At 51.6% G+C, this 15391-nt stretch overlaps 1 protein-coding gene across 1 annotated transcript in view; it reads left to right on the top strand.

Annotated features, from left to right (window-relative positions):
• The window catches only part of ttn.2 (titin, tandem duplicate 2), a 180506-nt gene that overhangs the window by 117423 nt on the left and 47692 nt on the right, over nt 1-15391 (top strand). The window contains exons 187-205 of the mRNA XM_086123473.1: nt 339-632; nt 881-2882; nt 3010-3697; nt 3878-4142; nt 4345-4671; nt 4780-5064; nt 5564-5863; nt 6168-6470; nt 7209-7484; nt 7695-7994; nt 8476-8778; nt 9212-9511; nt 10098-10385; nt 10596-10898; nt 11009-11311; nt 12012-12317; nt 12709-12996; nt 13685-13975; nt 14729-15013. Of these exons, the coding sequence (XP_085979599.1) occupies nt 339-632; nt 881-2882; nt 3010-3697; nt 3878-4142; nt 4345-4671; nt 4780-5064; nt 5564-5863; nt 6168-6470; nt 7209-7484; nt 7695-7994; nt 8476-8778; nt 9212-9511; nt 10098-10385; nt 10596-10898; nt 11009-11311; nt 12012-12317; nt 12709-12996; nt 13685-13975; nt 14729-15013 (7707 nt within the window). The remainder of the gene's footprint in view (nt 1-338; nt 633-880; nt 2883-3009; nt 3698-3877; nt 4143-4344; nt 4672-4779; nt 5065-5563; nt 5864-6167; nt 6471-7208; nt 7485-7694; nt 7995-8475; nt 8779-9211; nt 9512-10097; nt 10386-10595; nt 10899-11008; nt 11312-12011; nt 12318-12708; nt 12997-13684; nt 13976-14728; nt 15014-15391) is intronic.

Below are 15391 nucleotides of genomic sequence, written 5' to 3'. Positions count from 1 at the left end.
ATCCAGACACCACCGACAAATGCAGGAAATCTGCACTTCCAAGAGACTCACTGTACACCTTTTGCCGTTGTGTAGCAAAAAAATGATCATGTAACAATTACGATGGAAATGAAAGTCGCTAGAGCAAAAATAAGAATTGCCGCAGATGTCCACACACCTTCCCAAGAACCTGTAGCTGCCCAAATGGAAATTAGCATCATGTTAAGGGAATGGAAATTTGAACAGTTGCTACTTGAACGCACACGGAGCAGCGGCACTTGAATCTAAAGCACGCAAACAACAAACACACAAAGTTGGAAAACTGCCGGTCTAAACGCTGAACGTGTTTTTCCCCGCAGTCCCTCCCGGTCCTCCCAAAGATCTTCACCACGTCGATGTGGACAAGACGGAGGTGTGGCTTGCCTGGAACTGGCCCGACCGAAACGGTGGAAGTGAGATTACGGGCTTCCTGGTGGAGTATCAAGAAGAAGGAGCGAAGGACTGGCACGAGTGGCAGACAGTCAGCATCCCGGAAAGTCACGTGACGGGTCTGGAAGAAGGCAAGACCTATCGCTTCCGAGTGAGAGCCGAGAATGTCATTGGCCTCAGCAGACCCGACACCACCGTACCCATCCTCTGCCAGGAGAAGCTGGGTGAGCTCAAGTTCTAAGACAAAAAAAAAAGAACAAAATAAAAAACACCCTTGGGTTGTTTCATTTCGTTGGCATGAACACAGCTGAAATGGTTGTCAAAACAGGAAGCAAGGTGGACACACATGACAGAGTGTCAAACTAAGAGTGTCAAATTCTCCTCCATTGGAGAAGCAACACAAAAGAACATGCAAAAGTAGTTTCAAGTCAGGAGTTACTTTTCACTCACCCTGTGTGTCGTCTGCCAACAGTGCCTCCGATCCTTGAGGTGGATCTCAAGCTGACGGAAGGCATCATCGTGAAGGCGGGCACCACCATCAGGCTACCCGCCATCATGAGGGGAATGCCCGTCCCTACCGCCAAATGGTCCATTGACGGAGAGGAGCTCAGCAACGGAGGCAAGATCAAGATTGACACCGACAACTTCTCTACCGTCCTCAGCATCACCGAGTGCACCAGAAGTCATACCGGCACCTACCTGCTCACCGTGTCCAACCTCGCCGGCACCAAGACGGCGGCCCTCAACGTCACCGTCTTGGACGTCCCGGCGGCACCCATCGGACCCGTCAACGTCCTCGAGGTGTCTCCTGACGCCATGACCATCGAGTGGCGCCCTCCCAAGGATGACGGTGGCAGCCCCGTCACCAACTACGTCGTGGAGAAGAGAGATTCCAACAAGGAGACCTGGGGAGGGGTGAGCTCCGGCAGCCTGGCCACCAATCTCAGGATCGTGCGCCTGCAGAAGGGGGTCGAGTATGTGGTCCGCATTCGCGCCGAGAACAAGATGGGCATCGGGGCGCCGCTGGAGAGCAAGCCAACGGTCGCCGAGCATTCCTTCATGCCGCCCAGTCCACCTGGTAAGCCGCTGGCCCACGACGTCTCCGAGGACGCCGTTACGGTCGGCTGGACCATGCCCTTGTCTGACGGTGGTAGTCAGATCACCGGGTACATCCTTGAGCGCAGACACAAAGGAGGAAAGTGGATCCGTGTGAACAAGACGCCCTGCAAAGACCTTCGCTACAGAGTCCAGGGCTTGTTTGTGGGCAACGAATATGAATTCAGAGTCTTTGCTGAGAACATTGCCGGCTACAGTGGCCCCTCACCCATCTCTGACCTCTGCAGGCCCTGCCGGCAGATCACGGTCCCGAGTGCCCCGGTTAACCCCAAAGTCAAAGATTACAGCAAATCAACGGCCGACTTGGTGTGGACCAAACCCACCAAAGACGGAGGCAGTCCCATTCTGGGCTACAGTGTGGAAATGAAGAAGGCCGACGGAGACTGGAAGAAAGTCAATCTGGATGACTTCATCAAGTTGTGTGCCTACACGGTGAAGGGGCTCGAGCAGGGTTCTACCTATAGATTCAGAGTGTTTGCCTCAAATATGATCGGTGACGGTGAGTCCAGAGAGATTCCAGAGTCAGTCACGGCTCAAGATATTCTGATCCCCCCGGAGATCGAAATGGATGCCACTTGTCGCGAGCGCATCACCGTGCGCGTCGGACACAACATCAACATCGTTGGCTACATCAAGGCCCGTCCCGAGCCAGAAGTGCTGTGGTCCAAGGGGGAGACTGTTCTGGAGAAGAGCAAACGTGTAACTATGCTCCAGAACCTACCTGTGGTGCAGCTGAAGATCAAAGAGGCCACCAGAGCCGACCACGGCAAATACACCCTGAAAGCCTCCAACGAGGGTGGAGAAGCCTCCTGCTGCATCACTGTTAACGTTCTGGACCGGCCCAGCCATTGCCAGAACCTCCATACCACCTACGTCACCAAGGACTCCTGCATGATCAACTGGGAGGCCCCGAAAGACAATGGTGGCTCAGAAATTACCAACTACATCGTGGAGTGCAGAGAACCCAGCGTCAGCTTGTGGTCCATGATCTCTTCCCATTGCACCAACCGCAAGATCAAGACCAAGCTAATGGAGGGCCACCAGTACCTGTTCCGTGTCTGTGCAGAGAACAAGATAGGACCCGGGCCGTGTGTGGAGACCAAGGTCCCCGTGCTAGCCATCGACCCCATTGAAAAACCAGGCGAGCCTGAGAACTTCAGGGTGGCCGACATTGGCAAGAACTTCGTCTACCTGAGGTGGAGGAGGCCTGATTACGATGGTGGCAGTCCCAACCTCTCCTACAACCTGGAGTGCAAAGCCAAAGACGCGCAGGAATGGGAAAAGCTAAACACCGGCATCCTGACTAACACTTTCTTTTTGGCGGACAAGTGTGTTGAAAACCAGACGTACACTTTCAGGTGAGTCAAACGACTTGCCCCAGCTGCTAAATGTTTTCAAACAAGTGTGAAAAGTAGATAAGGCGCTTTGGGGATAAAGAATCTGCCATCACATCAATCGCTAAAGCACATTTGGGGGTTTTTTCAGGGTGCAAAGCGTCAATGAAGGAGGAGAGAGCGGGTGGGTGAAATTGGCCGATATCCTGGTGCGAGAAGAGATCCAGAAGCCAGTCCTTGACCTGAAGCTGTCCGGAACACTGACGGTGAAGGCCGGAGAGTCGGTCAGAATGGAAGCTGCCTTGAGAGGAAAGCCGCAACCTGAAGTCAAGTGGACCAAGGACAAGGCGGCTGGAGACAATCCCAGAATCAGCTACGAGACCGGTTCTGACTACTCCAAGTTCCTTTTGACAAAGTCCCGACGCACTGACTCCGGGAAGTACATTGTCACCGCCACCAACTCGGCCGGAACCTTCACGGCCTATGCCAACGTGAACGTCCTGGACGTTCCCGGAGCCGTCAGGAACCTACGAGTCACCGGCGTTGGAGCAGACAAATGTAGAGTGGTTTGGGATGCACCTGAGGATGACGGCGGCTGCGAGGTGGACAGCTACATCTTGGAAAAGTGCGAGACCAGGAGGATGGTGTGGTCCACGTACTCCGCCTCAGTAGTCACGGCGTACTGCAACGTGACTCGTCTGGTGGAGGGCAACGAGTATATCTTCAGAGTACGGGCCGAGAACAAGATGGGAACTGGGCCCGCCGTGGAGACCAAGCCGGTCACGGTCATTACTCAGTTCAACAGACCTGGACCACCCGATGCCCCCGAGGTCACCAAGGTTGGTTCTGAACATTCATGTGGGGCAGAAATAAAGGAGACGGATAGATGGATGAATAGTCAGTACAGATATCTTTTTTTACAAATGGAGGGAGGGAAAATGGAAATAAATACTCTGGACAGATGTGTGAAAAATGTGCCGAAGTACCGCGGACATGATGATCGTATTTTTGTGATGCAGATAAGCAAAGAGGAGATGACGGTGGTCTGGGCTCCTCCCGAGAATGATGGAGGAAAGTCCATCACGGGCTACATCCTGGAGAGGAAGGAAAAAAGGGCCGTGCGCTGGGTGCCGTGCACTAAGAGTCCAATCCCTGAGAGACGCATGAAAGTGACCAACCTGTTACCCAACCACGAGTATCAGTTCAGAGTCAAGGCTGAGAATGAGGTCGGTCTGGGAGATCCCAGCAAACCCTGCAGACCCGTGACAGCCAAAGATCCCATTGGTAAGTTTACCTAGACCGGACTGAACCCTGTCCGTGTACCCTCCAGAACAGTTTCCCCTTCCACTTCTAACACAAAATACCATCTGAAAAAAATTACTTGGCTCTCCAAGTAGCACCATCACATCCAACGTTCAAATTCAAGCAGAGGTTTTATCTTTTGCTCAATGCTCTACGTTATTCACGTTGTTTTGTCCGTCTTCAGAACCTCCTGGGCCACCCGCAGGCCTGAAAGTGGCCGACAGCACCAAGACCTCCATCACTCTTTCCTGGTCTAAACCCGTGTACGACGGGGGCGCGCCAATCATCGGCTACAGTCTGGACATGAGACTGAAGAGTGAGGCCGACCCCGAAAAGCCCACCGCAGGGTGGAAGAGAATCGACACCAATGGGCCCTTGGTCCTCAGAGAGTTCACCATCGGACAGCTGGATGAGAAACAGGAGTACGAGTTCAGGGTCTCCGCCCAAAACCAGGTGGGCTGGGGACGTCATGCCTACTTAAAGGAGGCCATCTTCCCCAAGGAGATCCTGGGTAAGAACTTGACTTGGTTGGCTGAGTTCGAATCATTTTTGTGCGCTTGTGTACCTCGTCATGAACCTGAAGTGGTCTAACCATGGATGTGTTTCTCCCGGGCAACAGAGGCTCCTGAGATTGACCTGGACGCGAGTTTGAGGAAAGGTCTTTCTGTGCGGGCTGGCTGTCCCATCCGACTTTTTGCTACCATCAGAGGACGCCCTGCCCCGAAGGTCACCTGGAAGCGTGTGGGGGTGGACAACGTTGTTCGCAAAGGTCACGTCGACCAAGTGGACACCATGTGCTTCCTGGTCATCCCCGAGAGCACCAGAGAAGATTCTGGAAAATACTCACTAACTCTGTCCAATTCGGCCGGAGAGAAGGCCGTCTTTGTTCGTGTCAAAGTCCTCGGTGAGAACCGCTCACCACTTTTTACTCCCAGAGTCCAACCTCGGTTTACGAACCTAATTTGTTTCAAGACTCTGTTCTACAAACAAAGCAGGGTTTGCCATCGCACTCAGTGGAAATGGAAGGATTTTGCTCAAGCTCCGGAATGAATTGATGTTTTCAGTAGGGCGTGGGGGGAGGGTATTTTTCGTAGATCTATATGTGAAATGGTGTTACATTTTTCTGAACCAAATATCTTACCTTTCCAATTCCAAATATAAACTTTTCAGGTCCTATTTACGTAAAAATATGTATCAGACTCAAAAGCAAAAATCATAGAGAAAGTTGTCACATTTCCAAAAGGTAATATGATGTACAATGAAGTAGAGTATGGAAACCCAAGCAAGATTTGTTGGCCAATATTGTGAGTGAAGCGGGCAGCCGGCAAAGCGAAGCGTTGGCTGAAAAGTCTATTTGGAAGACAATGAGCTGATTTCCAAATGTGTATTCCATCCTTTGCTAGACACTCCCGGTCCCGTCGGTGGTCTGGAGGCAACTGACGTTACCAAAACAACAGCACAGCTGTCCTGGTTGCCGCCGGAGAATGACGGCGGCAGCGCCATCCTCAACTACATTGTGGAAAAACGGGAGGTGGACAGGAAGACCTGGACCAAATGCACAGAGGACTTGAAGAAGACTAGCTTCAAGGTGACCAACATGGCCCCTGGTATCGAGTACTACTTCCGCGTGATGGCAGTCAACAAGTATGGAATCGGAGTTCCTCAGGATTCGCCCAAGTCTTACTTGGCCAAGGACCCCATCAGTGAGTCTTAGTATCATCCTATTAGCCTTTGGACTTGTGTATCATACATTCCCCCTGATATGCTGGTATCAAAAATGGATGTGTCATATGCAGAATACTGTGTATTTGGTTCAGTTTTTCAAAGAAAAACAAAAGCGGAAAATGCTCCTTGTTTATGCTACGTGACTAGTTCTCTTCAGTTCCTTTCTTCCCATGTATAATCTAGCCCCCTGATTTTTAACTATAGACTATTCCACACAAGTAATGACGGTGCTTAATACAGCATGGTAGTGGTTGTGCGTCTAACACCAGCTGCGGTTTTCAGGTGAGCCAGATCCGCCTAAAAAGATGGACGTTTTGGAGATGTCCCGGACCAGCGCAACGCTGGGCTGGCTGAAACCGCTCCGAGATGGAGGAGCCAAAATCAACGGCTACGTGGTGGACTACCAGGAGGAGGGGGCGCCGCAGGACAAGTGGACACCATACTCAGTGGTCAAAGACTTGACCATCGTGGTGGTGGGCCTGAAGGAAGGGAAGAAGTACAAATTTAGGGTGGCGGCCAGGAACTCCTTTGGCGTCAGTCTTGCTCGGGAGGCCGAGGGAGTCTTTGAGGCCAAGGAGCAGCTCAGTGAGTACACCGGCGCCGAGGTCCAGGGCAGGCGCATCCAAACGTTTTCTTCCGAGGGCCGCAAAAATAGAAATTCATCGGTGCCAGTTCTACCTTGACCCTCGATCCATCCGGCGGTTATTCTCAAGGAGGCTGATCGCAGTACGCTTTTGCCAAAGGGCTGCGTACACCCGCAACTGTTTGCCGGCAAATTGAACGGCACATATTGACAAACGAGCGTTCAAACCTGCGCACAAATTAGAGTATTCAGAGAAGCCAGCAAACATGTTTTGGGAATGGGGGAGGGCCCCGGATAAACCGCGCGCCAGCATTTGATCCTCAAAACCAGGAGTGAGTTTAGTCTTGCTCTTATTTCCGTCATTCTCTTCCACATCTTCGCCTGCTTCTTATTCATTTTCTCCCCCTGCACTGCCTTCCTAAGAACGTACCTCCAAAAAACGCTAGCCTTTTTGTGAATTGGAGCGACTGTGCACTTGTGAACTACTCCCACCACCTCACCGCCACCCCCACCTGTTTTTCCGTGATAGCAGTACGAAAGGCATCATGGGGTATTTTCCCAGCCAAGTCTTTGCAAGAACCCAACCGACACATGCTTGGTTTAAGCTAGCAGACCAGAGCTGCATCTGGGTAATGCGTACGTTCTTGCTTTCTGCGCTTTGGGCGCGCCTGCTCCAGGAAGGATCTCAAGCACCAAGGATGTGACGTGTGCTAACTGGTGCTGACTGTTGTTCCCCTCAGTGGCTCCCAAAATCATCATGCCCGACACGGTGACGGTCCGGGCAGGACGCAAAATGGTGATCGAGGCCCTGGTGTCAGGTAAACCTGCTCCCTTCTGCAAATGGAAGCAGGGCAACGAGGACGTCCTGACGTCGGATCGCCTCTCGGTGGTCAAGACGCTCAGCAGCTGCACATTGATCATCAAGAACGTCAGCCGCGCCGACAGCGGCTACTACAGCCTGTCGGCGGAGAACAGCACGGCCAAAGTCAACCAGATCCTCAAAGTCATCGTCATGGGTCAGTGCAAAAAATGGAGCTCGGGCTTGAAACCTTCTATATTGACTTTTCAAAATGTCTGATGAGCAGGGTTATCGTTCTTGCAATATTGAACAAAAATAATCCTGCTAATCATTTTGGCCACAATGGTGCAGGCTGAGTCTGCAAGCCACGGCCTCTACTTTGAAGGTAGCGTGTTGCTGATATTTTGTCCTGTGTGCCGCCGCGCAGACATTCCTGGACCCCCAGAAGCTCCGCTGGAGATCACAGAGCAGGACATCGACGCCTGCACGCTGCTCTGGAACCCTCCTCAGGAGGACGGCGGCAGCAACATCACCAACTACATTGTGGAGAAGTGCGATGTGAGCCAGGGTGACTGGCTCACCGTGTCATCTTCCTGCACCAAAACCAGCTTCCGGATGACCAAACTGATCACCGGCACAGAGTACACCTTCCGAGTCCGAGCCGAGAACAGGTTCGGCATTTCGGAGCCCACCTACTCAGAGAAAATGATTGCCAGATATCCGTTTGGTGAGTCATCATCGTCGTCGCCGACGCCATTCGTCACCTCAAAACTTTCTCTATCAGGGTTTTTTTTTTGTTTGTTTGTTTGTTTTGTTTGGGGTTTTTTTGGGCCTTTGAGCCAAAACCTGAGTGGAACGTGTAGACCGTATTTTTTTTCTGAGAGCGGTAGTGTGCCGCACTGTTTGAGACCAAAAGTCACTAAGACCTAGACTAGACCTGGACTTTTGGGAGACGAGACCAAGACCAGAAAGATGTCTTGGCGTGGCTCAGTGGTCGAGTGCTCATCTCCCAACCCTTCCTCAGCCCCTGTGACCATGTTGAAGTGTACTTGAACAAGACACTGACCCCTAATTTGCTTCTGGTGGACTTGGCGGCGCCTTGCAGCAGCCTCCCGTTTGTGTATGAATGTGTGCATGAATGTGAGTGGATCTGTCGGTGACAAAGTTTTAAATGCGTGTCAGACCGTTTGGCTTCCATTTGCCTCCAGACCCTCCCAGTGAGCCCAGGAACCTTCGTGTGAACAAGATCAACAAGGACTTTGTCGTCCTGTCCTGGGAGCGTCCCACCAGCGACGGCGGAAGCCCCATTACGGGATACTGCATCGAGAAGAAAGAGAGGAACAGTCTGCTGTGGGTCAGGGCCAACGAGTCTGTGGTCAAATCCACCCAATTCACCTGCACCGGTCTCATCGAGGGCCTGGAGTACACCTTCAGGGTGTCTGCCATCAACCTCGCCGGACAGGGAAAGCCTTGCAAGCAGACCGAATTCGTCACAGCCAGGACGGCCGTCGGTATGAGAAGCTTCCGAGCCGATACGGTGGTGCCTTGACTTATTTTGCTTCATGTTGTGCCAAAATATGAGAGGCGAAAGTGTCGCCACTTGAGTCAAATACCAGAACATGCCCAGCGGTATCCGGAATTTCTCATCTACAATACGCAGATTTTCCCTGGAACTTTAAGAACAAATCAAATGTGTGTAATTGACATGGGTAGAAGGAAAATTTAAAAAATTTGGTCCAAGTCCTGTTGATATGAACGTGGCTTCGCCAGACGCCAAGAAATATTGACCAAAGCATATCGTTTTTGAAAGCATCCCCCTTCGAGAAAACTCTCCACGTGGTCCCTTCACTCTGTGAAGAGCCACACCAAGTCAAGGTGTGCCGCTGCACTGTATTGTGAACCCAGACCTGCTTGAGGAGCTAAAACCATATTCCTTCCCACCAGACCCTCCAGGTAAACCCGAGCCCATGGATGTGACCAGGAGCTCCGTGTCGCTGGTGTGGACCCGACCCAAGCACGACGGTGGCAGCAAGCTGATTGGCTACTTTGTGGAGTACTGCAAGCTCCCAGAGGAGAAGTGGAGCCGCTGCAACAGCAACTGCATGAGTGTTCAGGCCGAGAACTATGTGGTGAGCGGTCTGGAAGAGGGCCAACGCTACGTCTTTCGAGTCATCGCCAAGACGGCCGTCAATGTCAGCCTGCCCTCGGAGCTGTCCGATCCCATCGCCGTCATCGCAGAGAACGGTAGGACCCCACTCGACTCTGCTGGATTGAGTTTGAGGACAACCGCCGCTGTAACAAAGTGCTGTACATCACTTGAAAATGACACTGGAGACACAAAACGACAGTCCCAGTGCAATGAATGCAACAATGAAAATAGGTTGGATGCAGCAAGGGCAGAAACTCGAGCTGTGTTGAAAGCCAAGGAATAAAATTTGAGTTGTAAAAAGGGATGGTGAGAGGGCACTTGTTTCATCGGTTGGGAGCAGCAATAGATAAAGCTCCATGGACTTTTAGCTTCCGCTTAGACTTTGGAAGCTTCCGAAGCAGCTACTCGGACTCCCTGAAGCCCCGAGATGTAGCGGGTCAGTTGTCCCTAACCATTGGGACTTGGCTTGGTACTGGGCTGTACGTATAGGTTGAGGCCCAAAAAAAGCAAGGATTGAAAAAAAAAACAGTGAGTCAAGAGGAAAAAGTTTGTCTAGCTTCTTTTGGAATCGGCGGTAAAACATGGGTTGGTTTCACCACAAACTTCAATTTCAGACCTAAATCTGACAATGTTGATGCTGGCCTAAGCAGACCAGATGACGGCTGGTCTTCTTCTGTGCAGTTCCTCCACGTGTGGAGCTGGGGGTCAATATGAAGAACCTGATTGTGGTGAAAGCCGGACAGAATGTCTTCTTGGATGCGGAAGTATTTGGCAAGCCTCTTCCCAAGGTGAGCTGGAAGAGAGACGGCGTTCCGCTCCATCTGGCGGAGGGAATGAAGATGACCCAGAAGAAACACGTCCACCTTTTGGAGCTCTACTCCGTCACGAGGAAGGAATCCGGTGACTACACTATTCTCGCTGAGAACGTCAATGGCAGCAAGTACGCCACAATTAAAGTCAAAGTGCTCGGTAAGTCGACTGCGTGCGTGCGACTATCAGACAATGAGTATGTGTGACCGTGCGATCTCAGCCAGCCAATGATCGCAATTTGACATCGCCAATGATGAAGACGGTATTTCAAATTCAAAATTGTTCCCGAACATATTCTGTGCGCATGGAAAATGAACAGTAGGAACACTGCCTAAGTCTTCAAAACTCCTCCCCTGTTGTTGGTTGCAGACAAACCAGGTCCTCCTGCTTCAGTGAAAACCACCAAAGTGTTTGCAGACCGCGTCAAGCTGCGGTGGGAACCTCCACTTTCTGACGGCGGTTCTGAAATCACCAGCTACATCATTGAGAAGCGTGAAACCAGCAGGGCCAACTGGGCGCTGGTCACCGCCAATATTCACGGACACATCACCGACTGCTCGGTAGAGAAACTCATAGAGGGCCACGAGTACCAGTTCCGAGTTAGTGCTGAGAACCAGTACGGCGTGGGAGACGCCGTCATGACCGACCCAGTCACGGCCAAGAACCCCTATGGTGAGCGCACGCTTCCAGACCTCGATCCGTTTTCTACACTGTTTATCGATGGCCAAAAGTACCGCCATAAGGTCCAACTGCTTCTCATTTTATCAATTTGGTTCCTGCAGATGTTCCCGGGCCTTGTGATCCACCGGTCATCACCAACATCACCAAGGACTCCATGACGGTCAGCTGGAAGGCGCCGGCCAATGACGGTAGAGCCACCATCCTGGGCTACATGGTAGAGAAGCGCGAAGCCACCGAGTTGACCTGGACCAAGGTCAACCGTCGGCCGGTGATCGACAGAACCATCAAGGCGGGTCAGCTGACTGAGGGCTCTGAGTATGAGTTCAGGGTCATTGCCATGAACAAAGCCGGTCTGGGAAAACCAAGCGATGCATCAGGCGCTGCACTGGCCGTCGATCCTGTCTGTGAGTCACTTTTGAGAACGGAGAACCTGCGATTGCTTGTCACTCAAATGAAACGATCCCTCCAGTACCTCACAACAGTGAGGACAGCCCTGAGTTTTGCAGAGATTTGATTCTCACTTTTGATGGGATACCACTGAAGCGATGACACTGCAGCCTGTACGACTGCACATTTTGTGTTCCCTCAAAATAAGTCAACACACAGACAATGTCTGAACCACTCGCAACAAAAGCAACTGGAAATTTCTCTCCTCTGTGTCAGGTGACTGGTTCGGGTTTGAAGTCGTCAGGTGTGACTGGGCAGCAGGTGTGTCATCTTCGGCCTTGTCGCACCTAGAGGATTCCAACGGCAACCTCGAGAGGGGAACATAATAGTGGTCCCACAAAATATTGACATTGTTGGCCCAATTTGGGCGGTTTCAATTGGGGGTGTGCTCACTTTTGTTGCCAGCCGCTTTCGAGATGAATGGCTGTGTGTAGACTTAGTTTGCGGGGGACAGTACATCTACACTGTTGTACAAGCTAGCCTCTGACTACACTGTAGCAAAGTGTCATTTCGTCATTGTTGTCCCATTGAAGGAAGGAAGTAAAGAAAGAAAGAAAGAAAGAAAAACGTGTCGGGTGTGCTCAGGTTTGCGAGTTGCTGTACCGGTAAATCATCAAGTGTCTGGCGGTTTTGTTATTCACGGTCTGTATTTGCCAGATCCTCCCGGGCCCCCCGCCTTCCCCAAGGTGGTGGATTCTACCAGGAGCTCCATCAGCCTCAGCTGGACCAAGCCAGCATACGACGGCGGTTGCGAGATCATCGGCTACCTGGTGGAGTGCAAAGTGGCCTCCACAGAAAACTGGACCAGATGCAATGTCCCCAAGAAGCTCCAGGCCACCAAGTTCTTGGTGACGGGCCTGATGCAAGGCAGAGAGTACCAGTTCCGAGTATTTGCCCTCAACAAGATTGGCTACAGCGAGCCCAGCGAAGTCCCCGGGAACCACACGCCTCAAGACATCCTAAGTATGTTCCTCATTTGGATTGCTTTACAGTGAACCTCGGTTTAGTGCAGCCAATACCTCCCAAACCCACCTGCCGTAGGTGAGGTGGAAATCCGTCATCTTGAGATGGCATCCACAAAACCTATTCACAAATAGTTTTACCCATCCCAGACGCAAACTCTTTCAAAGTGCTCTCGAGAAAGGAGACGCTTGACTTTAGCCAGCTGCCTAAGATGAAAGAAGCTGGATTTGACAACAGCACCAATTGGCCGGTCCAATGAAAATGCCTGTCCAATTCGAGACCCAATTTCGGGACTGCTTAAGATAAGGAGAAAAGGTTGAACCGCAATGTTTGCTGAACACTCAACAGAGAAATGAAATCTGAACGACTGAACAAAATGCGCTTCCCGCAGTCCCTCCGGAAGCTGAGCTGGATGCCGACTTGAGGAAAGCCTTGGTTCTCCGCGCTGGTGTCACCATGAGGCTCTATGTCCCCCTGAGAGGGCGCCCGGCACCCAAAGTGACGTGGAGCAAGGTAGACGGAAACTTGAAGGAGAGAACCGGCGTCCTGATAAAGACGTCAGAGTGGGACACCCTGCTCCTGGTTGAAGACATCAACCGATACGACGCTGGCAAATATGTCCTGACACTGGAGAACACCAGCGGGTCCAAGAGCTACACCATTGTCGTCAAGGTCCTCGGTGAGATAGCAAACTTCTTGGTGGCCTTAAGCAAATCTCTTCTGGGACCAGAGAGCGAATCATTTCGTTCCGGCGTTCCCGTGGGACGGCTTAGAGGGCCGTCATTGTTCCGATTCTAATACCTGCACCATCATTTACTACAGTGGACACGAGGAAACTGACTTAAAACAACAAAGGCCCGTGCAGTTGACTTGCTTCAACTTTTGCCTTGGATGGTTGAAAATACAAACAGACCTAACTGAACCATTTGGCAATGTCAGATTTATGTGACAATTAGGGATGGGCAAGTACTGCTACTAGGGATCAGGTTTAGGCCAATGCTGGCAGTATTTCACGTTTCGGGTACTGGTGAAGTCTGCCAATGCCATTCATCGGTACTTCAAGTTAAAAAGAAAAAAAAACAATCAACTAAGTCGTGCTTGCCGCTCCTTGGCACTACGCTTTAATCGCCAAATAATCATGCGCGGCAGAAACAAAAGTCACAATTTAACAAAGAAAGTGCTAGTCACAATGGTATCAAAATGTATAATTGGCCCCAAAGCTAATGTAGAGAGGAGTCATATTTTGCTGAGCCCCGAACTATGGCTTCAAATCGGGAGCCCAGTTTAATGCCTACTGGTTTATTGAAATAAAGCTTGTGCGGTATACTGCCTCTGATTCCGCTACGTACTCCACCTCTCCACTGTAGACACCCCTGGACCACCTCAGAACCTTACCGTGAAGGAAACCTCCCTAAACCACGCCTGGATCACCTGGGATGCCCCATTGATCGACGGTGGCAGTCCTGTCAAGAGCTACATCGTGGAGAAGCGCCTGGCTGAGAGGAAGGCTTGGACTTGTGTGTCAACTGAGTGTCACAAGATCTCGTACAGGATTCCCAACCTGGAGGCCGGTCAGGCCTACTGCTTCAGGGTTCTGGCCGAGAACGCTTACGGCATCGGAGAGGGCTGTGAGACTGCCGGTAGCGTGCGAGCTTCAGGTACGTAGGTCCCCGATTCTTATGCGCGTCTTGCATATAAAGACCATCCATCCATCCATCCATCTTCTACCGCTTATCCGGGGCTGGGTCGCGGGGACAACAGCTTTAGCAGGGAAGCCCAGACTTCCCTCTCCCGAGCTACTTCTTCCAGCTCTCCCCGGGGGATCCCGAGGCGTTCCCAGGCCAGCTGGGTGACATAGTCTCTCCAGCGTGTCCTGGGTCTTCCTCGGGGTCTCCTCCTGGTGGGACATGCCCGGAACACCTCACCAGGGAGGCATTCAGGAGGCATCCGAATCCGATGCCCAAGCCACCTCATCTGGCTCCTCTCGATGTGGAGGAGAAGCGGCTCGACTCTGAGCCCCTCACGGATGACCAAGCTTCTCACCTTATCTCTAAGGGAGAGCCCGGACACCCTGCGGAGAAAACTCATTTTGGCCGCTTGTATCCGGGATCTCATTCTTTCGGTCACGACCCATAGCTTGTGACCATAGATGAGGGTTGGAACGTAGATTGACTGGTAAATTGAGAGCTTCGCCCTTTGGCTCAGCTCCTCCTTTACCACGATAGACCGATACAACGTCCGCATGACAGCAGACGCTGCACCGATCCGCCTGTCGATCTCTCGCTCCCTCCTGCCTCATATAAAGACTACTGACAGTCAAATGAATAAGTAAAATCCTTGAATGCAATCTGCTATTTCTGAACGGCACAACAGTGATTCTCACTGTGATGTAACCCTTGATGCTCCTCCAGAGCAACCTGGTCCAGTGGTGGACTTGAAGGCCAAGAAGACTAACAAAGACTCCATCATCCTGGCCTGGAAAAAGCCCATCAGTGATGGAGGCAGCCACATCAGCGCCTATATCGTGGACCAGAGTGAAGGCGATAAGTGGAAGGAGATTTCCAAGGGCAAGAACACCTCACTAACCATCGGGGACCTCACAGAGGGCAAGGAGTACTTGTTCAGAGTCACGGCGCTCAATGAGTCCGGAGTGGGGCCGCCCTCGGAGATTGCGGCTGTTGCCAAGGACCAGTTTGGTAAGAACTGCACCCTGCTTTCTCCATGTGACGGTAAACTGCCATTTATTGAAGGGGACACAGTCCACAAATGCCCGTAACAGGTGGCAATATGCCTCTAAAGCTGTGGTTCTTAACCTTGTTAGAGGTACCCAACCCAACCAGTTCATATGCAGATCCACTCAACCCTTAGTGAAAAATAAAAAATATGACTCGAGAAGTGTTCCTTCAGTTTTGCAGGTGCGAGACTGGAGTTGCTCAATTTGGCACACCAAATCATGCAGATAGGACGCTGAATCCCATGTCACGTTCCATGATGCATGTGAATCCTGACGTGATGCATACCTATCTACTCGTCTGTGCGTTTATACAACTATACTCACAGGCATATATTTGATC

The sequence above is a fragment of the Hippocampus guttulatus genome, chromosome 11, assembly GCF_054856545.1.
Source record: "Hippocampus guttulatus isolate MCC_2025c chromosome 11, RoL_Hgut_1.0, whole genome shotgun sequence".
NCBI classification, from domain to species: domain Eukaryota; kingdom Metazoa; phylum Chordata; class Actinopteri; order Syngnathiformes; family Syngnathidae; genus Hippocampus; species Hippocampus guttulatus.
This window is presented reverse-complemented; position numbering and strand designations above follow the sequence as displayed.